We start from the raw sequence: 25,590 nt of genomic DNA on the forward strand, positions 1-25,590 counted from the left end.
GCATGTCGTCACTATAGCAATGAAGTTCTCCTCAACTTTTAGATAATCTTAAAGGATTTGGGTTTTATTGTGTTTTTTTTTTTTTTTTTTTTTTTTTCTTCACGTTGGATTTCATTATAGATACTGATTAGGTTTAGCATATAAATTTCTCATAACAACTTGTTTCTAGCTCCTACACAATTTAGGGTCACATATAATAATTTTGATCTGTTTTGTATTGCTTATGAGGTTGTACTTCATTTATGACCCTCTGTGAAAAAAAAACCAAAATTATTTCTCGCAGTCTGATTGTGTTAGGGAGAAATAATTCGAAAACACAGTGGAAAATTAAGCATTCACTGACCATAAATAGTCCTGTACTAAGTTATCTTTGTCTATTTTAGTAGCAGTGCCTTAAATATTGTTTCTCTCCTTCATAACCATAACCTTTAGAGGCTTTTGTTTTGGTAGGTACAACTGGAAAGCTGAGTGAGAAATTTGCTTTCAAAGTTCTTTTTCTGTTAAAAAAAAAATAATAATAACAATAACAAAAAAGACATTCTAGAGTACTAATGTATAATTTATATATTTAAAATCTTTTAAGTGAGATTCTGAGAGCCTCTAATGCCATTGTACTTTTAACTTTTATTTTTGCTTCATCTGCATTGAATCATCTTTTACTACTTGAAACAGAAATTGAGTTTATTGAAACATTTCAGTTCTGATTATTTTTTAATAAAGATGAAGAAGTCTAACCTAATGAAATCACTGGAATGAAATGAGAATTTTTATTTTTTTTTTTTTTAAATTAATAAGCTGGAGACTTAAAGATTTTATTAAGCCGCGTTTTGGTGTATGTTTCTCTGTGTATCCTGTCCTGGATCAGCAGGGTGAGAAACATGCCATGTCAGGAATGACCTCTGCATCATTATGTGCACTTTTCCTACTCCGTTTCCAGAAGCGTGAGTGGCACACACCCCTCATTACCAGTAGTGCTTGTGTGTGTGCCTCTGACCATGAGATCGTGCTTGGAGATGAGCTGCAGAGCTGAATGCAGATTTTTTCCCCCCCCCAGTGCAGACATATAAATACATTTTGTTGAATGCACGCACATCTGTCAGTCTACCAGGTATCTGTGAAACATCATAAAGTACAAGCAGATTCACGATTTATGAGTTTGCAGGCTTTTTCATACTCTTGGAAATGAAATGCTTCCTGATCCATGCAGATGATCTGATAATTCAGTGTTGCAGCGTGTAGGTATATGGCATCCTTTGCAAGTCTCCAGTCTGATGTATGAAGTTCTATTGTTGCGACCGTGCCCCTGCACATGGATCTGCCAGAGAACTGTACAAAGGCCCCATTTTTGTTCCCGTGACCTTGTCCTTTCCAAATAGCCCATGTTGTTCCAACACTGCTTTCCCTTTTTCACTCCATGAGATGAAGCAATTCCTAGAAGGACTTTTGCATTGCTCCAGCTGCTGCTCATCCCAGCTTGACTCTGCTAATTGCTCTGTGCATCCCTGCTCCTATCCATATGCTTGGAATTTGGAGCCTGCACATCCGCCTCATTCAGAGGCAGCAAACTGATGTAGTGAGAGAGATGTCCTCTCCCTCTCCCTTCCTTGCCAAGCTCAAATCCCTTTCTGTCTTTTTCCTATCTCCCAAAGGCATCTCAGCTCCTAGGTTTCTAGGTGTGAGAGAGAAGCGTGCTCTCTTTGCCTGAGCCTGCGCTGGCAGCTCGATGCGGCTGTGATGAGCGACGTAAGAAGCGTCAGGATCACCACGATGTGTAGCCCTGTTGCAATTGCCCATCCAGTTCTCTTGCTTTCACTCCTCCTATTTTGTTACAAACTTTTTAGCAGCGGACTGTTCCTGCCCACGCACAAGCCGTAACATTGCATGACTTCACTCAAACCAGAAGATTTTTGTGCCAAGGTTGTAACGTTGTATCATTACTTCATTGTATCTGTGTGAAAATTTTAATTTCACGCCCTGCGGACTTCACTGTCTCTGTGCTCTCTGCTCGTGTTGTTGCATAGAAGGGTAAGTCCCTGGGTCACATTCATTTTGTAGCGTGCTCCTTTTTATTTCTTCTTAGTTTTATTTTTTAAAGCAAGAGTTCTGCTTCCTTTGAGAGATCCTGCTGTAAAGTTAGCTGGAGATTTCTGCCCGAAAAATATTTGCAAGCTTACGGTGCGGATACTAACCACGTTTTTACTAAGTTTCTTAATGTGTGGATATGGATATTCCTAAATATTTACATATTTATATACATATTTATACGAGGTTGTGTACTTACACTATGATGCATTTGTACATGAATAGATTCAAGTGATTTGGTAAAGTATCGGGAAGGGAGCAAAACCCCATATTTAAATACATCATCATGTTTCTCATGCAGACAGTTTGATTTTACTGAATTGCAAATCTTTCTGTGCAGAAGCCCTTGGTTAATGCATGGGTTAGTTTATGGGGCTTTGCAATTGCAGGCACTGGCAGTTCAAGCTTCCTCGGTTGCAAATGCCTGTATTGTATGGGCAAATCAGAGTCCAATCCTCAACAGTCCATCCTTGGAATTCTCTCATACACTGTCATGAGGCTTACTATGTTTATGAAGAGACAAATAGACCGCTATAAAGTCATAGAATGGCTCCGGGGATCATCTAATCCAGCTGCTTGCTCAGAGCAGAGTCAGCTTGTGTTTCAGTTTGCACCCGTTACCTCTCATCCTTTCACTGAGAAGAAACTGGCCTTACTTTCTTTCCCTGGCTAATCAAGTATTTGTATGTACAGTAAGATCACCCTGAGTTGCCTTTGCTTCAGGCTGAGCAGTTGGAGCTCTCTCAGGCATCCTTTGCATGCCACATACTCCAATCCCTCACTTGCCTTTTTCTAAATATTAAACTTTGCTCTTTACATCTCCCCGAAAGGAAGCTGTGATGTGGTGGAGGTCAGCCTCTTCTCCCAAGTAGCAGTAATAAGATGAGAGGTGATGGCCTCAAGTTGCACCAGGGTAAATTCTGGTTGGATATTAGGAAAAATGTCTTCTCAGAAAGAGTGGTGAGGCACTGGCACAGGCTGGCCAGTGAGCTGTGGAGTTACCGTCCCTGGAGGTGTCCAAGAGCCGTGGAGATGTGGCAGTGAGGGATGTGACATAATAGCATGGTGGGAAGGGCTGATGGTTGGAGTAGAAGAACTTAGTGGTCTTTCCAACCTTGAAGATTCTATGATTCTATTCAGGTTTTTGTCCAGCTCCTTTTCTTCAAAGCTGACTCTCAGCCAGTCAGCCCTAGCATGTACCGGGTGCCAGGGGTTATTCCTCCCCTGGTGCAGGACTTTGCATTTGTTAGGGGATGCTTGGTGGAGTACTTCTCCTGCCAGCTGAGGTCCCTCTATGAATACTTTCTTGCCCTTCTCAGCCTTGCAGTTATTCAGAATGATATAGAAACTTAGTATTAGTCCTGTGAGCCACTAAGTGCCCTGCCTTATTTTGTGGTGTATCAGTGACGTTATGCAGTTTCTGACAGAAGTGTGGACTATCCACAGGTGTATGGTTATCGAAAAGTAATCCTGCAGAGCCCGAGATCATCTTTGCTACTTACTGCTGGGAATGAACAAACTAAAATTTCACTTCCCTGCCCATCTGTTCAGCAACCAGAAGTAGGTAATTTATCTCAGTGGGATGCCTACCACCTGTGTAAAGTTTTTGAAAGAGGTTGTTAGCTTGTGATGACTACGGCCAAGGGACACCAGGCCTGAGTGCCTCATACTCTGTGCTTTACTACTGTTTTTTTCTGTAGGGTGCCTTCTAACTTGGAACTTGCGCAGTGTCAAGCCTATTGAGCACTTGTGTCCCTATCAAGCTCGCAAAGATGCCACACGTTCTGCCACGCAGCATGGTCTTGTGCCAGCTGTGTGCAACTCCATGCCTGCGATCACCCCTCTTTGACATGCTAAACCAAGCACCACCAACACACTGTGTTTTTTTACAGCTGTTCTATCTCAGTGGCTTCTCTTGAATTATGTATCCTCATCTTTGATGTATGAAATCTCAGCTGATTTAGAGATTACCCCTGAGAGTTGAGCAGCGCACCTGGAAATGAATGGAGCATCAGATAGTCCCAACCCTTCCAACACAGAGCAGGAGGTTTAACAGTGCAAAGCAGGAGGTTTTACAGCAATTGGGTACTGGAATACAATTTTTATGGGAGTGTTGTCTCATCATGTATGGTTTGCACCCAAGCAATCAATACATTAGGATGCTGAGAATTCAAGCTCAGTTGCTGCTTTTGCTCACAGGAAAAATGGAATGAATGTGATTTAACAAGGAGCTGATGTGTAAGGAGGAAGTAGATGGTTCTGTTTGGGGTAGACACCAAGGGTTTCATTAGATAAGGGACCCAGAACGGTGTGTGCCTCTCTCTGGGAGGTGAGCTGAGCAGTGCCAGTTAGTGCAGATCTGGCTAGAAAGTAGTTGCTGTCTGATGGGAGGCATCTGAGTACTTGATGAAGGAAAAAGAAGCTACTGAGCATAAACTACAAATACAATGTCAGCAAAATACAGAATCATATGATACGTAAAACTTAACGGCTGTACCCTATGAAGTATACTGAAGTTTCTTCAGAAGGAGTTGTGTTCACTTGCACCCAGCAGAGGTTAGACTTTAGATGAACTGCAGGATTCTATTAATTTCTCTTATCCTAACATAAGTGTTGTAAAAGATTGTGCCAGTCGCTATGCTATTACAATTAATGAGGTTTTATCAATTAAGATCTCAGAGCAACAAGCAGAGCTCAGGTTTGTGGTGTAGTCTGGCCAGAAGACGTGCTTTTCACAAGGCAAAATACGTCCATTCTCTCCATTTTAACTATTGCTGTACTTCAAATTTAAATTCCTCTGGATTTCTTGGCAGCTTCAGCCCATTACCTCCTTATCACAGTATTTGGTGAAGTGACCTTTTCCTCCTGGCTCTTCTGCATCCAGCTCATGACCAGAGAAGACCAGGACACTATTTTCTGAAAAATGTGCTTTTTAAAGTCAAGTCTCTGACTGTCACTTTCTGCTCACTACTCGGTTACTTCTGTCCTTTCTTTTTCTCTTCCTGTTCCCCACCAAGGGACTGCTAACACATGCACCCATGGATCAGGAACTGGAAGATGTTTGCATTTACCTCTGGAGTGCAATTCTGACTGATGGGTTCTTATCAGGGTTGCCAAGTCCATCAATCCAATTGTCTATTTCTGTTTTGAACACCAAGCAACCATAAAGTTGAAAACCACGTTATATTTTTGGAATCTGAAATTTCAGACAATGCATTTATGAATTATTTATGGGAAATGTGTTTTCAGTAATGTGCGGCATAAAATGGAATGAATGCGTATCCATACTTGCCCTGAACTCTGCAAAGTGCATGCTAATAAACAGAATGATAACCTACCATCACTTTTGCCCTGTAAGATTTACAGTGCAAGCACTTTTTTGTGTGGTTTAATTCAATTCAGTTTGTCAACTTAAAGCTCTAGTGTTTTGTTTTAAAGTACAACTTGGTGAGTGATTTCCTATTACTTATAGAAATCTAACTGCTTTTTTCCCCCTATTTCAACCAGAGTTAGTGTCTGTAAATTTTTCTAGTCATGCTGGCATAAAGCCACGCTAAGTTATGCTTTAATTCACAATTAGAAGGCAGTGGCAACTGTGCAGAGCAGCAAACCTCTCATTTAAAATGGCCATTATACAAGATCATGATTCTTCAGAATGATTAAGCTATTGAAGAATAATTAAGATATCTGTAGATTTTCAGTCATTTAGAAGTGCCGGGCTTATTTAATTTTTTCAAACCTCCCTGAAACAGTTTTTTTCTGTAATGACAGCAATACAGGACTCTATATTATCACAAGTTGGTGTTTACTGGTATCTGAATTGTCTAATGGTAACTTGTTTTCACTGATACAGCTGACAGGGCACAGATAATTAAGAGACAAAAGAATCTGAGTGCTAGATTTTGCTATTAAACACTCCATGCCACAGCAGAAGAAATTAAGCTGACAAGCAGGAGGCGAAGTATAATACAGATCCACAGGAAGAGTTGGTGGTTAGGTACAGCAATTGACTGTGTATAAAATATTTCACCAGGATAGAAGGAAAAAAGAAAAGAAAAAGGTAAAATAAATAATTTCCAAGCATTCACTGAGGCATCTCATTTCCAAGGTGTCAAATAGAGGTTTTGCAGTACCTATTCATCCTTACACAACAAATTGCAGCAGACAGGGAAGTAGCCCAGCCCCAATGAGCAAGTGGCAGAACTTCCATTGGCTTCCATAGGGTCACGATTCCACCCCAATATATACTTAAAACTACCACAGCCCTGATTTTGCTCCTCTGCTCAATGAGGTTTTAAATCTTGCACAGCTAGTAGCAGTTCTTGCCACAATGCTTAGAAAGTCAATGAAAGCTCACAGTTCAGTAACTAAATGACAAAGTAAGAAACTTTGGAATCATAAAATGGTTATAAATGCTTGACCTAAAACTCTGCAGATCTTCCAGTGACTGTACAATTGAAGCAAAAAGTTGATTTATTATCTGGCAAGCAGGGAATTTGGACTGAGATTGTGAAGAAAGGCAGATAGCCAATCCATGTAAATGATTATGGACTTTGCAAGCAGATTTTTTTTTTTTTTTTCCATTCTTTCCCCCTGTGCCATGCCCCTTAAAATTATTTTTTTGTTAAGTTATTTAGTACCTACAAAGTACCTGCAAAGTTCTAGCCTCCATATGGGGGCATTTTCCATGCTATTCTGTCCTAGCTTTGCTGAAAGCACAGTAGGAAAAAGAGATGAAACATGAAAAAGAAATCAAAACCAAGGAGCAAGACCTGGAACGGTAGAGTGGAGGTGCAGAATTTCATTGTACCATACATATGCAAACCCTTTGTCAGGGGCTTTAGCACATTATAAAAGAAGAAGCACAATTTTAAAGATGATTCATTGAATTAGAGCTTGCTTTGAGGGGAAAAATGCTTGGGGCCAAACTTGTAAGAGAAAAAAAAAAAAAAAAAATTGAGAAAAAAGGCTGTTAAGGCAGGAGAAGTAGGGGGATGAGGTATGGCAGAAAATATGATGACAGCTTAGTTTTGGCCCATAACAATAAAGGGTGAAGATCTTGCAGGAGATATGCTGTGATGACAGAGTGCTTAAAGGGAATAAAAGCTAAGCATGCTCTGAAGTGCAAAGTTATTATGTAATATCACGGCAGAATCAGGGCCTCCAGTGCTGAACATAGACTGAGGTTCATTTTCTGATCTGAAGAGCTTTCAGACTTGATGAGACAGAAATGGGTGTGTGGGAGGGGAGAGAAGGACAATACAAACAGAGTGATTGCAGAGGTGGTTGTTAAACTCCATGGTAGTTCCATGGTTCTGTAATTTCTTTCTTTTATACTAAAAACTTCATTCTAAATTATTCTTCTGTCACTAGCAGATATGATTTAAAAGGTTTCTTTACTTCCCAGCACTCAAGTCTTTGTTCACTCTCCCTGTTCCAGAATTATTACAACCTCAGTTATGCCAATTCAGCTGCCTGCAGCTATGCCTTAAAAGAAACGATCTGTGTTTTTTGTTGTTTTTTAAGTACTAAAAGCACACAGAGACAAAAACAATAAAGCAGTCCTTTCAGTTTGACAGGTTGGTAACATGGCAGCAAAGCCTGAGTGAAAGTCCGGTGAAAAAATAACATAAAAGGCTGAGTTACCAGGAGTAAAAAGGTAGGGGAACTGAGGGTTGGGAGTACTGAGGCAGACTGTGGAAAGGTGAGAAAGCAGGTGTTAGTCTCTGACTATCGGTAAGTGAAAATGACCTGTTTAGCAATGAGAAATGAGAGCAGCAGTAACTCTTATTTCAGTAATAACAGCCGGTTGGATGTTATCATAGGTGAAGCCAGGGTGAAAACTGCAAAAGAAAAATCTCTTATCAGCTCTGACTTAGGACAAAAGTTTGAGATGCTGATGTGGATCTCAGTATCCTGTAGCATACTGTCTCTGCTTGGTGTGTGAAAGACAGGGTTAAGCCAGCAGTACTCAGCCTCTTTAAAGACCAGGCCCTCTGTAGCTCTTTACTACTGTCCCATAGTGCTGCTGAGCATAGCTCATTTTGGTTAGTGAGGATGTGTGTCATTACCAAATGATGCTGCTTTTCTCCATGTTCTCCCATGCAAAGGCTCTGATGCCTTTTGCCTGAAGATGTAGGGATAATAGTAACCCTACAAAACGAGGCATTCCTTTCACTGATTTGCAGGTCTTACAGCATACAGCAACATGTTACACTGCAGCGTGTCACACTAATTAGGAGGGGCACAAGAGCCATGAAATGGCTGCAAAAAGGCCGTTGGCTGACTGTTTGACTGTTGGAGAGAGCTGGTCTCCTTTTGGCTTCTGTGTAATCACACCAGGGGAACATGGTTCTGGTCTCTGGGTGGTGGCTTGCTAGAAATACACTGATAAAGACAGGAGGAGAGTGGCAAAATCTGTTGCTGTGCAAGAGGTATTGATTTATGAGAGAAGATTAAAATATGTGTGGCTCAGATAAATGTTGTCTGAGACTGGAGCAGAAGGGAGGAATGTAATGTTATTCAAATACTTGAGTATTTGCACCAAAAGTGGAGTGTGAAACTGGGAGGAAGAAGAAACCTCTTTGTCTATCTGTAGCTGAGTATCAGAAACGTGTTCATGTAGTATGTTCTCATATGCATTTTTCCTCCTACCAAACTCCAAAGCAAAAATCTGTGCAACTGTCTGCTCTTTTGAATGCTTACTCTTACAGGTGGTTGTGGAGTCGGATCCCCGAATCCTTACCAAGGCCCTTTAGGTTATGCTGTAGCCTATAAATAAGTAATAATGGTAATGATAGCATGAGATATATTTGACTGTGGAATGGCCTCCCAAGGAGAATAGCAAGGGGCTGATTGTTAGCAAAAAGTGTTAGGAAGCACACTGTAGGGAATTGTTCTCCGTCAGCGGGGAGATGGCTGGATGATCTAATAAGTCTTTTCCTTCTCTAGGTTATGATTCTGTGAAAACTGCCTCGGAGAATTCTTTAAAGTCTCTAATACCATAAGCTCTCTATTATGTGGGTGTGGGTTTTACAGCACTCCGGGAGGCTTTTGCTGAGGACATTGTAAATATATTCTGTTTTACACTGTGTGATGTTTTTTAAATAAAAGACTTAGATCTTTTTTTAATTGCTTTGAACTATTCTTCAGTCTGATCTTCTTCTTTAAGAATTGAGAAACTTTGAGATACTTTTGGAAAATACAGACCCATTGTAGGCAACCTGGAGTTGTCCCAACCTGGAGTTGTTTTAAATAAGTACAGCACTGCTTAATTTACCTCCTCCTGTTTCCCATGGTGAGGTGTCAATTCTGAGTCCCAACCCACATGAATGTGAAATGAGAATCTTGGGCTAACTGGCACAGTCCCTTTGTCTCTGATTCCTTGTTTAATCTTTTTCATCCTCTTGATGCCTTAGGCTCGAAGATTGCACTTCACTGTGTTCATTTCTGGGAGGTTTCAGCATCTTGAGGAGTCAATACAAGGGATTATCCCCCAGGGTGTTATTTGGTCACTGAAGATCAGGTCACATGAAAGGCAAGGTCCCCTATCTTGGCTTTCAGGGAATGACTGCAAGATCAGCTTCTCTTTTCAGCTTTCATTTCCTATCCAACTAGTTTCTGGTGTTCATTGATATGTTCATCTCAAGCTTGCTGGGCCAGATAGCATGATGGCTAAAACCTGGATTATACTCTGTACAGCAGGGAGGGAGAGAAGGAAGAATGAACGTAAGACCTCTGCAGAGGTAAGACCTCTGCTTCATGAAACAGGAAATCTAGAGACACAAAGAGGGTCCACTGAACATAATATATTTGGATTCTCAAAAGGCCATTGCCAAGACTCAGCATTAAGGCATCCAGGTTTATGCAGGATTAGGGGAAAGTCCTTCTCTGTATTTACTGCTGATTTTGTGATAACAGGCAAAGGGACTTAATGTTTATTTTTCATGATGAGGAAGAGTTGGTAGCAGGGTGTTTCAGTGTCAGAATGGTTCTTCATCGGTAAATTGGAGCAAGAGGTGAACAGTGAAATATTCTGGATTACCTAATGTTTTTAGATGGATAACCTAATGTCTGTAGGGTTCTTTCAAGTAGTCAAATGTCATGCATATGGCAAGAAACTCCAAAAAAAGAATAGTCAACAGTGTGCCTATTTGATACTGAACTCAAGAGCTGATTTTTTGCCATTTGTGAAGTCAGAGGCTCCTCAGTGCTCCACAAAAGCTTGTAGATACACAGGCCTTGGTGTACTTGCACTTTGAGTACTCCTGGTCTCTGCCTCTCAAGCAAGAGATTGTGGATGCTAGAAAAGATGCATGGGACAATTAAAGTGATGAAGGGGATGGAGCAACTGCTGCACCAAGAGGGACTGAAAAGCTGTTGACACTGGATAGGAAAAGACTGAATGAGAATACTAACAAAGTTTGCAAAATAGTAAAGATGAGGGATAAATTTAAAGTGTAACTGTTGTTCATCAGATGCTATCACATAATTGCAGTCAATCCTTAAAAAGCGTTCAGTGAAACTAGAGGACATGCAAGAGGGTGTCCTTCTATAGCAGCAAACATCTTATGCTTGCTGCCACAGGATATTGCAGAAACTGAAGGATGAAAAATAATTCGGACAGATTTGTGAACAACAGACTGTTGAAATGACAGCCAGGAATGTAATGTCCATCATCCCTAGTGTGAGAATTGTGGACACAAGAATAAAGATGGCAGAAAGCAGCTAGGACTTGAGTTTGGATGGAGCTCAGCCTTTTTTCTATAGAGCTTGGCTTAGCTTCTGGATGGGTAAGGAGTCAATACAGCTGGTATTTTCCATATGACCTCACACTGTATTGCTAGTGTGTTGTCTTCAGGTTTTGGGGTTGTTTGACCACTGAGGCCATTTCCCTATCTGCATGTGTATTGTCTGCTGTGGAAGCTGCTTTTATTTGCCCTGTTTGTTCCAATCAAGTAGGGATTTGACATTTGCTTTATAATAGCAATAAGCCTGGTTTCCTTTTCTGTAAAATGGGTCTTTTCCCTACCCCTTGAATGTGTTTTTAGCCGTATTTAGCATTTGTAAAATGCTTGGAGGCAGATGATGTTTTATGAATACAAAATAGTGTTGGGCTTTGTACTTGGGCACAATACTGTACCGTAATTCAAAGGCAATTCATGTAACATTAGTAAATCACTTTGAACTTTATGTTGAAAATATAAGCAGTAGTATAAAAATAAACCTTTTTATTTCCTCTGGTATATATAGTTAAATAAAGTAAGCCTATATAGCTACTAATCTCCAAAACCGTATTGCCAGTATGCTTTGTTGAAATGCCATCACCTTGCAGAAGAGACATTCTGTGTTTTGTACACATTTATGGTTGAAGAATAAATTTTCAGAGACTGTAAATGAAAAGATATCTCTGAACATAGTGATCAAATAATATCTGACAGTGCTTGTTTGAAGAAATATACATATATCTCACTGCCGGAGTATTTATGACTCTAATAAGTTTAGTTATTTTGCCTCATGGGGAAACTCCTGCTCCTCCAAATATCAAGCTTGTTTGGTGTTGTGCTGTTTTTACAGGAAGGAGGGAATGATATTATTAGTTAAATGGGACCGCACAAAGTGGAAATACAATAGAGTGATTTAAAAATTGTGCAGCATGTAAGAAATATATTTTACCAGCAATGGGAAATAGAGAAATATTAAAAATTCAGTGACATATCCTGAAAGTCTAAACAAATGAACAAACATCTCTGTTCAGGTGGTTGATATCAATATGTGCTGATGTTCCCTTCAAAAACACCATTTTCTCTGATATTCTGATCATCAGCTGAGTTCCGTGCATCATTCAGCATCAACTGACCATTTTGTAGGTACCATACATTGCAGGACCGCTGCCTCTGGTCGCCCCGTGTTTTTTTTAAGTAGAATGCTAAATGATTTCAGGTGATTTCTCAGCAACCATCCTAGGAATAAGTGGTCTTATGGTTCCCAGAGCAACAGCCACATTTGCTTTTGTCATAAAGATGCGCGCGCTTTCCTTCCCATTCCGGTCTGAAGCACGGCACAAAGGACGATGCACCTGTGGATGCTCAGAGTGCTGTCTCCCTGCTGCACAAGCAGTGAAACAGAAATGCAGTGGAGTGTGTTTATTTTTATACTATTTTCTTCTTTAAAACCGGGACATTCAGAGAGCTGCTCTGAATCACAGTACTGTCTGCTGTTTCTTGTTACCGTAGCGATGGACTACAAAACTCTTGGACATTGAGTGTTTGAGAACTTTACTAGATACCGACTTAATTAGAAGCTAATACTGAAAGTTTGCAGTATAATTTCCTCAAGCACTTTAGCAGCTGAGGAGACAAATTTCCAGAAATCTGTATTCATTGTACACAGGAGATTAGGAGAGTACTGTAATCGTGCTGTGCAGTGCCTGACCAGGACACAGCGCCGCACTGAGACAGCTACAATGGGTTGATCCTTGTTACCTGTCTCTCAGACAGATTTGGAATCTCCATGCTGCTCTGCATGGAGCTTTATTTGGGGTTTTACTTTGTACATTAAAAAGAAAGGCCAATTTTCTTCACTGTGAGAAGAGCTTCTCTACTTACCTTGGTCTGTTCTCTTTGCATCTGTTGCTGCCCTCTTTGTGTGGTCCTGCCTTCATTACGCTTTGTACATCCACTGATCATGTTCCCTCTCCTGGTGGAATTTATGAAGACTGCTTAGGCCTATTTTCTCCAAAGCCTAGCAGCTACATGACTTCTAGCCCAAGCTTTCAGACTTGCACAAACTTTATTATCCCATCATGAAACACATAAATTTTCAGGTTCATGACAATTACATGAAAAAATGTGCATGGGGAAAATGCCAAAGCCAGGCTTAGAAAAGATGTTTTCCAGTCGGTTATGATGTACTTGCTGACTTTCCAGTAAACTAAAAAATGTAGCAAAAGGGTAAAGGCAGACTGAATTATCACTGTTTTCGAAGGGACAGTTGCGTGTCTCATTTCCATGCTGCTAAAAGGGCAAAACCCATAAAATAAAATGTACGTAACTGTCTATGTCCACTGATAGGACATTTCGTTGTTTGGCTGAGCGTCCATACATGAGGAATTTCAGTATCTAACTTAATGTCTGATGCTGGTACTTCTGCAAAACATACGGGATTTTTTCCAATTTGGGAAGCATGAACAGCACTGGGACACTCTTGGCTGTTAATTTCCATAAAAAAAAAAACACTCAGTATTCACAAGCCAAGTTTGCCAGAGCAGTCTTTATGTTTGAAACATTCTGACTTTAGGTGCCTGATGCTGCAGCTTTGACTTCACTGATGCTACAAAGCGTGATCTTAATCCGTTTTTACTTGCTCATTTATTCAGATCATGGAAGGAATGCACATGCAGTTTTTAGAGAAAGTTTCATTTCAGGAGTTGAGCATTCAGGCTGTGTCTCTTTAAATGTTTGGATACAAATAAACAGAGAGAAAATTGTCTTTGCAAGCTTCAAACCATTCTAGGTCTAGTCAGTTGCCTCCAGCCAGATGCTGTCTGATGTTGCCTAGACAAACTAGGGCAAGCCATTATCATTGGATTAAACACTAAATACCTGCAAGGAGCATTCTCTTTATCAGATAGAGCTCTGTTAGCAGAGTTCATTCACTTTATTGCATATATAACTGTGGTGTCAAATAGACTGATTTACAACACCTGGTCTTTTACATAATCTTCGCTATTTGCTGCTCTTGTAATCTGCCAAATCATTTAGCCTTCCTGATAGCAGAAATGCTGTAAAACTTAGATAAACTTGCAGAAGAAATGAACTCCAAGGTACTGCTGAAATCTAGGGCCTGCACGTTTACTATAAATGCACTGGCTGGTTTGGTTTCTCCCTACCTAATCTGTGATTAAATGTGGCTGCCGGAGAAATTGAAATTTTATGATAGCACTACAGTCAGAGGAGATAAGCATTTGTATGCTAGACTAGATTAATCTAAAAAGTTTTAGGTGTGGCTAATGAAACCAATGTATGTGTTAACTGGTTTTCTTTGGGTTCAAAGCATCTGTGTCTATCTGTATAGACTCATTCCAAAACGTTTTCTGCATGGAAAGTCTCATATGGCTGTGTGCTAGTTTTCACTAGCAGTAGGGCTTGTTCCATTATACATATCTTTAAGTTTTTAGAAGATACTTTCTGAATGCTAATACGAACAGCAGGCATGTATGCAGTGGTTTAGCATGGCTACCTATGTTCTTCTGAAGTTCTTGGCTAGAGTAGCTGTAAGGCATCACGTTGGAGCAAGGTTAGCTGTTTGCACAGTCCATTTGAAACAAAATGAAAGCTCAATTTTTTGTTTTGAGTCACTCATTTCTGGCTATTAGGAGTGATTTGGACAGATAGATGATAGAAAGTCATGTAGACAAGTGCAAAATGTGAAAGAATTTTATGAAGTGAGTTTCTGATTGGATGAAATATAAGCTAGTATGTCTGGAGGAAACTAATGCAGACTGTTAAATAGAAGAGAGAGCACTGAGATGCAGTTATACTGAGTCAGGTGGTATTAGGAATGATGACCACCATCAAATTGGAAGGAACAATAAATATTAAAGGAAATGAAAGAGTTGACTTTTTGAAGCAATAAGAGCATAACTAACGATTGCCATTAACGTCGGTATTAACCTATCAGTGCCATAGTTAATTCTCTAAGTGTCTCAGTATCTTAGGTTAGCTTGTCATGGTCAGCTTTCTGACTGTGGTTGGCATGTAACTCTCACTGCTGGAGCTAATGAGAGATATTTCACACGGCTTTGTTAGTTCAGGGAAGAGAGTCACTTTAGCTCCTGCTGCGCATGACAGCGCTGGACAACATTAGTTGTGCTCTGCCTCTGGGAATTCCATTGACCTCTGCTAATCTTTCACTTCAGCAAACTGTATTCACACTGGAGAATATTTTTACTTAAGAATCCCAGCTGGCTGATTTAGTTTCATAGTCTTCTCAGTCTCCTCCTCTGCAACTCAAAGCAGGAAACAGCTTGAGATGTTTACTCACACTATAGATGAAGTCTTTCTGCTTACAAGGCAGGGACCTTATGGGGACCAACCAGTTACACTCGTACCTTAGGTTGGGTGCTGTGAATAATGTTCTCTGTGTGTAAGTTATTGAGTGTGTGAATTATTTCAGCATTGGCAACATCAGACAGGTCAGTGCTAACAATAAAATGGAATGAAAGTGATTTTGGAGTAAAACTCTTGAGTGATATCTCTTATATTAGAGAACAGGCTCCCAGGGAGGCAGTGGAACCAGTATTCTTTAAGACATTTAGGTTTGGACAGGAGAAAATATATTGTAATGATCAATCCTGTGCTGGTATTTAGATCAGGTCTTGTCTTGTGTGAATATTAATAGGAAGCCTGTTTAAAGCAACTGCCATTATTCAGTGTGTGTTACTAGCTAACAGTGGCTTGCAACCTTCCCCCACATCTGTACTCACACTTAAAGGACAGCCTGAGTAATGTCTAGCACCTTTGCCTCTCATAGTGCCTGAAGTGTTGATTTTGTATTGCCTTGTTTAGATTATATTCCTTCAGTGCTTCCACCAGACAGACTCCATATAGTGCATAGAGATTTACTGGAAGCACGTGTAGTTTGTGGCAATAATAATAAAGTCTCCTGCTGTTTTCAAATCCCCAGGAAACTAAATCAAGTGTAGAGGTCTATTCAAAAAAGTGCAGCATGCATATAAGTCACTTTACCATTACCTGTGTGGGTCCGCCTTGTACCTGTTCTGTGTACTTGGCTGTCATATCTCTGACTTCAGTCCTCAATCTCCGGAGTGTGACTAAGACATTACACACATCAAATGGAAAAGCTGATGAAATAGCTTAAAATAACCCAAGAACCCATGCTTTGCTCACCTCTTTTTCACCACCTCTGTGTTGGTATTCCTCACAGGAACTTAGATAACAGAACTCATTCTGGGCTAATGGACCCCATCAGACAAGTGTAGATCTACTTTGAATGGTGAAGGTGGAAAGGTGGAATTCAATTCCTACATGATGATGTGATGCTTAATGGATCTTCAATTTCTTTGTGTGTTTCTGTAGGTATGAAGCTTCTCTTCTTGACATGGTTCAAGCTATGAGTCCAATATCTGCCCCAGGACACCACTACAGAGAATCCTACGAGAAGAACAAAATGCACATGCCTGGTCGTGTGAATCACAGGTCGTCATCTTGGTGCCAGTCCCCTCGTGATTCCAGAAGCAGAGCAGGAGAGTTAGAAGAGAGACGGCTGCTGGAGGAGATTTTCTTCATTTGACACTGCTCTTTGGTCTACTCCCCTTTTATAGAATTTGTAGTACCTTTTTATTTCTGATTTGTTTGTTTTTAAGTACCATTTTTAAATTATTTGAGCAACAACAGATTGTCTTCCTTCTTCTAAAACACAGCTAATTAGCATCTAGTTTCGTTTTGGATTTAGTAATCATGCTGCAAGGATATTTTAGGGATACACCAATCAGAAAGCGTTAAGATTTTTTTTTATTTTTTTTTTGAATCTTTCATGTGCCAAGTAATCATTCGAAAATAGAATTTTTTTCATCTACAACATTTTCTAATAGATTGAATTCACAGTTTTTCCAGCCTCATATCAGAAGTGTATTTCATTATCGATTTTTCGCTCTAAAGCAGTTTGCAAAAACTGCCTAACATTCAAGAGCCACAATGTTCAAAGTAGATTATTTTCTAATTAAACAAGTCTGTTTAAAACCTGGTGTATTACAAAGGTACAAGCACTTTACTACTTTTGTCAATGATTTTATGATCTACTTTTCCCTTCAGCATTCTGGTATTTAACATGCTGCATTTTTAGGGGTTATATCATAAGCTCAACTATACAGCGTCTAATAATATGAACACATGATGTTGCAGGTTGATGTCTTAGGCATCCATTTGAAATACATTCCTCTTTAAATCAGTGCTATTTGACATAGTTTGTGTACTGGGAGACCTAACCCTGAAATAGCAGTACACGGTCAGATGTTGTAGTGGTCCAAAACCTATGTGATGTACTTCTCAAGATGAAATTTATAGCAGTGGTAGGGTAAGAACAGTCTTAAGACATTTTCACTAACTTGCACTATTTTGATCCGGTATCCAGGCTCCATTGTAAATAAGACAAATCAGTAATTATTTCCACCAGCAGCTTGCAATGCACATTTCCCTGCCGGCTTTAATTATTCATGCTATATCTATTTCAGTTTATTTAAATGCACTTCCATCTACTGCATGTACTTGGTTATTTAAAGAAATGTGCAGAATTGGTAAAAATGACTGCAGATTACAGGATTAATGGTCATTTTCTCCACAATGCTGTGTTCATATTTTATTGTAACAGTAGCCACCGGCATGTGTTCCTAGAAATATGAGGCTAAAATACTCATTTTGCGCAGTAAAATTGCAGCGAGGGAAAGGTAGAATTGAGCCAATATGGGCAAGTTCTAGACCATTTGCTCCCAAACACTGCTTCGTGGGCCAGTGCGGTTTTTTTGACAGTCTTTTTAGGTAACCGTGCTGATCTTAATGGCAGCGGGTTGCTGGCCTGATCCTTAGGGTGTCACTGCTCCCTGCCTCCAATGTGCTCCCGTGCAGTGCTTGGTGCTCCTGTGCTCTGCAAGGAGCTAGCAAGGCTCAGCAATGAGGTCCACTGTGCCCCTCCGATGAGAGCATGCACTATGCAGAGCATCGAGCACAGACCCGCTGGCAGCGTCCTGCTTTTATAGCAATGAAATAAAAGGAGAATGAAGGAGGAGATGAACCATAATTCTGAGTTGTTTCACTCAGGATCTGTCTTAATCACAAATTAGGTGATATCTTTTCCATGCATCCCAGCAGGATTTTAAAGGCTGCTCGGAGGAGTTTACAGGAGGGAAGCAGCATTACTGGACCAGAAAATGACTACTGTAGAAAGACCCTGCTTGGTCTGTCCTGCTGTCAGTGAGACAGTGAGTTCTTTCTAATATACCCATCTGCTGTTGAGTGCCCCCCTAGTTCTTCTGCCTCGACCTGTGAAGGCACAGGTTTGTGGTTAAAGCCCCAAAGACGTAATAGGTGCTCTGACACAAGTACAGCAGTTGGGGCAATAGATTTTCTCACTCAGCATGATTCTGCTGGACGAGCAGCCTGCTTCTTTAGGAAGGCAGGGAAACGATGGGGAAGGCAGAGAAAAATGTACAAGGAGCAACAGGAAAAGCATAGAAAACCATGAAAGCTATGACCGACACGTAGATCTTAGTGTTTGGGGATTTCTGTGTGTGCAGTTTGTTTTGGTTTTGTTCAGGTTTGGCATGTGTAAAGAAACAGTTCTCTGATTTCAGTCCAATTGCTTCTCTTCTCTTTTCCACTTTGACTGAAACTTTGATTGCCTTTTCTAATAAGTGCTAACTGACCTTTCAAAAAAGCAAAATATAGAAGTAGATCTCTTAAAAGGTGCCTTTGTGTACCCAGTTGAGAACACTGCATGGGAGCATTATGTTCTTTGGTTCTTTGTGGGTGCTGGTATAAAGCTGCTTTAGGATTCCTTATGATCCATTTTGTCCATTAACAGTTCTAATTCTGATGGTGACTTTTGACTCAAATCTATATTTTGGTAGTAGCTCTTTTTAAAGTGACATTGTCAGGGTTGCAGGTTCTACACTCAAGGTGCTGTCCATCAGTCAGAGCTACACGGGAGGCATACCTTTATGTAGGCAAGAATTCTCAAATTAAGATAGTTGAAATATCTGATGGATGAAAACCTGCATGTTTTAACTGTCTGTGAGATATGAACCGAGAAGCAAAAGCTATTAATTTGGCAGACCCTGTGAAAAATCATTTTTTATAATGCTGGTTCTTGCTCTAGTTATCAGCAGTACATTAGGAATAGTGTTTAGCAGTCAGTGCAAGCAAAGATATTTTGCCATGAGGCACTACAAAGTTGAAGTTATTAAAACATTTATAGCCTTAGAAAAAAAATCAATGATTGTCAAATAGGAAAGGACAAAATCAGTATTTGGGACTGGGAGGGGAATTGTTTTCCATCTGCTAAAACAGTAGAGGAAATGCTAAAATTAAACTAGCAAAAGCAATCACTTGACAGTGTCCTTTTACTTTTAAGCTCCTATATTAGGAAGCTGCCGCTGGGGAGATAGTCCAGCCACAGAATGTTTGTCCAGAGTGTTTCCAGTTAACACGCTTCAGCTGCGCGCTGGGCTGTGTTCTGCCTGAGAGTTTGTGGAGGAACGTGGCTCCTGCCAAGGCTGCTGCCCACACCTTCATTTTGTGTTCTTCCCAGGTGGCTTGTGCATGTACACTGCGCATGTTTGTGTGCTCGTTGCTTTCGTGCACCTTGCACGTGGTGGACCTGCAGCAATCATGCGCTTTCCTCTTGTAGCCTCTGAAGTCTCACTGTTGAACACCATCTTGAACGTATATTTATAAATGTATGTGAGGTCTTAATCTAATAAATTATCTGGGGATTTCATTTAATCTTAAAGACTTCTGTTTATTTGAATGATTTTCAGGTGTCTTTTGTCCGACTCAGATGTAGTAACTGTCATTGATAATGTGTTCCACTTTCCACACCATCATATTGTGTGTATTCTGAGTCTTCATCAGCTTGCTAAACCCAATGAGCCCTCTCTTTCTGTCCAGGACGTGGATATTGCTGTGAAAATGAGCAAGACTTCTTTCAGAGCTTGAAGTCTAGGGGACAGATCTCAAAAAGAGAGAAGTGGGAAGCCAGCAGCATGCACTGGGACAGAAAGGAGTTAGAAAGTAAGAAAGAAAGGATGGAGATAAGGACAAGAAAGGACAAGAATAACAGGGAGAGAACTGAACCAAAGGATGAGAGAAGCCAGCTCTGAAGGTGGAGAGAAGTTGATAAATGATTATAAGTTGATGAGGGAGAAATGTCTTCCACCACTGGTTCCCAACTGAAGCCTGTGCCCCTTATCCTTTTCCAGATCATGTTCCTGCATCTGGGGAGCTACTGTCCAAAGGATGAATGGTAAATAAGGAAAGGAGGAAATGACCTAGCTTTGTCTGCTCCCCTATAGAAAAGCTTGTCAGAGGGACCACACAGAGAGTAGGAGAGTAAAACCTGGATATAAACAAGGCATGGACTGAATTTCATTGCTAGCAGCAATGGTGGTGTGAAATTAGATTACAGAAGAATGTGACAGTGGATATAACAAGAATCTGAATAAGGGAGAAACAAGAAAAACAAAATTTGCAGTGATCCACTGAGCTGTGGAGGTTTGGTGCTAAGGAAGGAGAGGAAAGGGCTTAGCTATGCTTGAAAGAGACTGAGCCTGAGATATCGAAAAGTATCCCTTGAAAGCACACATGAGCCCAGGGTTAAACTCCAAAAGTTGCAACAGAGATCTTTTGAAATACAACCTCCAGTGGTGTTTCAGTTTGTACCGTCTGAGGGTGAGAGAGCACAGCCTGGTTAGTTAGTAACCTCCTTTTTCACTGTAACCAAATTTATGAAATTGTGTGCTAATTAGTGTATGATTTATAAATTTACATAACTGTGCTGCTACATAAGACAACACAGAATATTGAATGAGGTGATTTAAACCTCATTCAGAACAGAATCACTGAAGTTTGCTCTGACTGGATGTCTGTCCTCTGGAAAATGCTTTCCTAATACACGGTTGCTCCCTACATCTCTTAAGTCTGAACTGCTCATGGTGACAATAAATGTTTCACTGTAATGTGGCACCATGCAGCTACCTTGAGGCTCTTTGTCATGGCTGTAGCAGGGTTTTCACTGTGGTGCTTGTGGAGGGTGTCTAGAAGCAGAAGTCCCCTAAAAAAAATAGCAAGAAACGCAACTTGGCCTGGTTACAATTGGCTAATGACAATTTCTACAGTTGTTGACAGGGATTGCTGTTGTGTCCCAACAGCAACAACAGCTTGTCTGAGGAATGGTGTTTGATTCCCAGCTTGGAAAAGCCACTTTTGCCTTCCCGTGCATGCTCTCATTTAACAGAAGCTGAGACTCAAACCTTATGTATTTTCAGGCCCAAGGGGGTCATATCAGGCTTTCGGAAAGTAAAGTGGAGAAACTTGGATGTCACTGACAGATGAGGCCCTGGTGAGGTGAGAGATGCCAAGATAGCTCCAGCACACAAACCAATCTATGGGCTACAGAGTCAGCCTTGAATCCCTTGTTTCTTTGCTGTTGGAGTCCTTCTGAACATATGAAAAACCAAACAAACCTCAAAAACTCACTTCATTCATAGCATTCAATAACCAGCCTCAGAACATAACGTTGATCTTTCTGATCTCTGCAGAGAGAGGGAAGCAAGAAGTCCGGAAAAGTTGTGTTTCTTGATAGCTTCTTTGCAACTACCTTAAAGCACTGAAGAGAGGAGGTGATTAGTGCCCTTGTTATGTCTGGACATGGGCACATGAGGAGTGCCACGAGCATCAAGGGCAACATGGGAAGCCCGCTTCTCCTTTAAGGCTGATAAGGAAGGAAACGGTGAGCTGGCTTCACAGACACAGAAGATGTCTGTGAGGTATTTTCACTGGCGTTTTAAAAGCACCGTGTCACAGCCTCACAGTGTTTAATTATCTGATATGAAACTGCATTATTTTGAGGTTGAATTTGCCTACTTTTAGTTTCCAGTGGGAGAAACTACTTGTGCCTACAGAAGCAGGACTGCAGTTCTACTGTTAGCAGACAGCAAGTACCCCCATAGGCATTTTTCTTCAGCCCCTGCTCAGCCTTCTTTGGCAACCTGAGCTCCTTTGAGCGTCCTGCCATAGTGTTTGTTTTCCTGTGCCTGTTTTTTAATGTTCTGCAACATTTATGCACCTGGAAAGGTTTTCACCATAGCAGAATGCCGAATTCCAGTTACCATGGCTGTGAATGGGGATGAAGTGGCCTCATTCTCTACAGTATTTCCATTTTGACACTTCCAAGAGCCTTGTTTGGAGGTGTTGCCTGGGTACCTGGTCGCATTGCACTAAAGATCTTTCTTGGAAGCAGAAAGTCTGAAAGTGAAACCAGGAGACTCTGTTATATTTAGAAGAGTTGAGGAGGAAGAAATAATGTAAAGCAGAAATACTAAGCAGAAAAAAAACCGTAGGATTCAATTTAGAGTGGAAGGTAAAGTTGGGCTTTGCATCTGTGAACTCAGCCACCAAGAAAACAATCTGAAAGACTGCTTAGTGGCAATGGGGAAAGCCAGACTGCAGAAACCTTCTGAAGGGGAGGAGTGAACAAAGCAGGAGGTGATGATACTTGATAGCAACACAAACAGACAAGAAGACTTTGGATCTGCAGGTGAGGAGGCGATGACACCTCTAAATTGCACAGGAAACGGCTCCTTGTCAGTGGATCTGGTGCCCCTGTATTTGCACGAGTGCCTTCAGCACAGGGATCTCATTACCACAGAGTTTACTGGCAGATTGGAGGGATTTCAGTGAGGAGTAATAAAAATGATCAGGGACTGCTGGAATTGACATAATGAGGAAACAAGATGAGAAGAGTCAGATATTTATAGCTTGGGTGAGAGAGACAATTAAAAGGTGGGATGGGAGATGGACTGGGTGACCTGAAAGCCTTGTCTGTATCTAATAGCTTCTCATCGTCTGCTGTACAGAGGGCTTGAATTTACCAAGGCTGTCAATCTGGCTCTTAACAGCTCTAACTTCCCACGTTGAAAAGCTCAGGTGGGTGTGCTCTGGCTGTACTGACACTGTCAGAATGTCACTGGTACTGTACTTTGTTTAAAAAAAATAGTCATCAGCCATGTTGTGGAAAAAATTGACACTTTGACAGCAAAGGAAAAAAAAATTGGACCTTCATAAAATGAAAAGCTACTGAAGTCCTTGCTGGTGACTGAATGGAAAGGGCTCCCAGGGTGCTAAAGTGTTGACTGAGCTCTTCTTGCTGTCTGCAAGTTGGTCTGCCGAGGAAGGTCCTTTTAGAGGCAAAACCCTGCTTTCCATTTATGAGCAAGGGCTCTTGTCCTTGGGCACAGAGCCCGGGGTTCGCTGGGCATGAGAGCTGCAGCAGCCTGTCCAGAGATACCCTGGGTCCACAGGCAAATTAAGCACTGCTGCCTTGCCTGCAGGAGGCACTTTGGGGAAATATCCACGTGGTGTTGGTTGGGTCTGGTGGCAGTGTCTGTGCTGTTTTAATGATACCTGTGTGCAAAGGCCAGTGCGGCTTTCATCCATTTCACATCAGTCTGACATTCACAGAACAGACATAGCCTAGGGTGGTGGAAAGGAGAGAAAGATGACCAAAAGAAAAAAAAAAGCCATCCACTTTTTACTACTCTTTCCATGCTTCTGAGCTGTGATATCAGGCTGTGGCTGAGCAACAGTAATCTTATCCAGCATACTGTTGATTTAAGCCTCTTGGATTTATATAACTTTGGAAATGGTAAACTATATTAATTTGCTGTGTTTTCAAGGGAAAGTTATTTATTGAGAGACATTTTTAACTCAAGTGCCAGGAGCCTTAAATCATTATAATAAATTCATGCTATTCAGGGTTTCTTACATTGTAATAAATTTGTTTTAAACATGAATGAGGAGATCCATGATTTCTTTAATATACTGTTATGTATTTCCTTTCAAAATGACACAGCTCACTATATCAAGTGGGAGAATAATAGTGAGAGATTTACAGTACTTAAGAATAACACAGCCCAGGAATGTGACACGTTAACCAATGGTGGGCAGGGGCTGGTGAATGGGACCCACCACTGCCAGTGGTACAGGAGAGCTCATGGTGACAAAGGGTCAGGGCAGGAAGGCTCAGTGGGAGCTCCCTGCAGGATGGTTATCACATCCAAGCCTGAGCCACCTCCGTGTTGGTGTGAAAAGTGCATGTGAAACACCCGAAAGGTGATGCAGAGTGTTTGCTGCTACTCACCCTCCCCATCACAGCTTTGGGCGCTCGCCTCAGCCACTCCTCAGGAACCTCACCCATCCCTATGGCAGACCTCTGAAGTGTGGTACAGTGATGCTCAGTAAGGACCGAGATAAATTTTAGTCTCCACTGTTAATCTCTGATCCCTCACTACACCTCTGCTAACCCTTCCACTCGACACTGGATGGCTGTGAGGCCATAAAACAGAAGGCTAGTTTGTGTGTTGTGTCCAACACCTTGCTAAAGCAGGTCTGATAGAACAGGTAGCACAGGAAAGCATCCAGGCGAGTTTTGAGTGACTCCAGAGAAGAAGAGTCCACAACTTCTCTGGGCAGCCTGTGTCCTAGTCACTCTAACAATGAAGACGTTTTTCCTCATGTTCATACAGAACTTCCTGTGTTTCAGTCTGTGCCCGCTGCTCCTTGTCCTGTCACTGAGCACCAGCCCTATCCATGTGACGCCTGCCTGTAGATACTTACAAGCATTGATGAGATTCCCCCCTCTTGTCCAGGCTGAGCAGCCCCAGGTCTCTCATCTGATCCTTATACAGGAGATGCTCTAGACCCACAGCCATCTCAGTGTCCCTCCACTGGACTCTGCAGTAGTTCCCCATCTTGAACTGGGGAGCCCAGAACTGGGCACAGTGCTCCAAGGTGTGGCCTCACCAGGATAGAGAGGGGAAAGATCACTTCCCTCTGCTTGCTGGCCACACTCGTTAATGCACCCCAGAATACCACTGACCTTCTTGGCTGCAAGGGCACACTGCTAGCTCGTGATCAACCTGTTGCCCTTCAGGATGCCCAGGTCCTTCTCTGCAGAGCTCCTCTCCAGCAGGTCAGCCCCTAACCTGTACTGACACATGTGGTTATTCCTCCCTGGGTGTCAGACTCTGCAATTGTCCGTTCTGAACCTCATATGGTTTCTAGTACATTCAGGTCTTGCTGAATGGCAGCACAGCCTTCTGGTGTGTCAAGCACTTCTCCCAGCTTTGTATCATCAGCAAACTAGCTGAGGGCGGACTATCTCCACGTCATCCAGCTCATTGGTGTTGAAAAAGACCTGGCTCAGCACTGACCCCTGGGGAACACCACTAGTTACAGGCCTCCAACTGGACTCTTGCCACCGACCTGAATATGCTGAGCTCTGCCCCTTAGTGAATCCATGCTGACTACTCTTGATAACCTTCTTCTCTTGGGCGTGCTGAGACATACACTCAAAATAAGCTGTTCCACCACCTTCCTGAGGATGAAAGTAAGACTGGCTGGCCTGTGACTTGTCACTGGCCTTCTTGCCCTTTTTGAAGACTGGAATGATGTTGGCTTTCCTCCAGTCCTCAGGTACCTCCCCCATTCTCCATTATCTTTTGAAGAAGACAGAAGGCAACTTGGAAATCAATTCTGCTGGTTCCCTTAGCACTTGAGGGTGCATCCTATTAGGACATATGGATTCGTGTGTGTCAAGTTTGCCCAGATCATATCATCCTCGACTAAGGGGAAGTCTTCCATTCCACAGACTCTCTTATCTTCAGGGTCTGCAATTCCTCAGCAGTCTTAGTAGTAAAAACTGAAGCAAAGAAGG

The 25,590-nt window shown here is 41.5% G+C and overlaps 1 protein-coding gene across 3 annotated transcripts in view; it reads left to right on the top strand.

The window, feature by feature from the left end:
* KIAA1328 (KIAA1328 ortholog) overlaps positions 1-23,609 on the top strand; it is a 182,112-nt gene extending 158,503 nt beyond the window's left edge. For all 3 annotated transcript variants that reach the window (XM_042862349.1, XM_042862348.1, XM_042862350.1), the window contains one exon: positions 16,182-23,609. In XM_042862349.1, coding sequence (XP_042718283.1) covers positions 16,182-16,395 — 214 coding nt within the window. In that variant the 3' untranslated portion in view covers positions 16,396-23,609. The remainder of the gene's footprint in view (positions 1-16,181) is intronic.
* The last annotated feature ends 1,981 nt before the right edge of the window (positions 23,610-25,590 follow it).

Source organism: Lagopus leucura, unplaced genomic scaffold, assembly GCF_019238085.1.
Source record: "Lagopus leucura isolate 7727_CA_CO unplaced genomic scaffold, USGS_WTPT01 Super-Scaffold_650, whole genome shotgun sequence".
In the NCBI taxonomy this organism is placed as follows: Eukaryota; Metazoa; Chordata; class Aves; order Galliformes; family Phasianidae; genus Lagopus; species Lagopus leucura.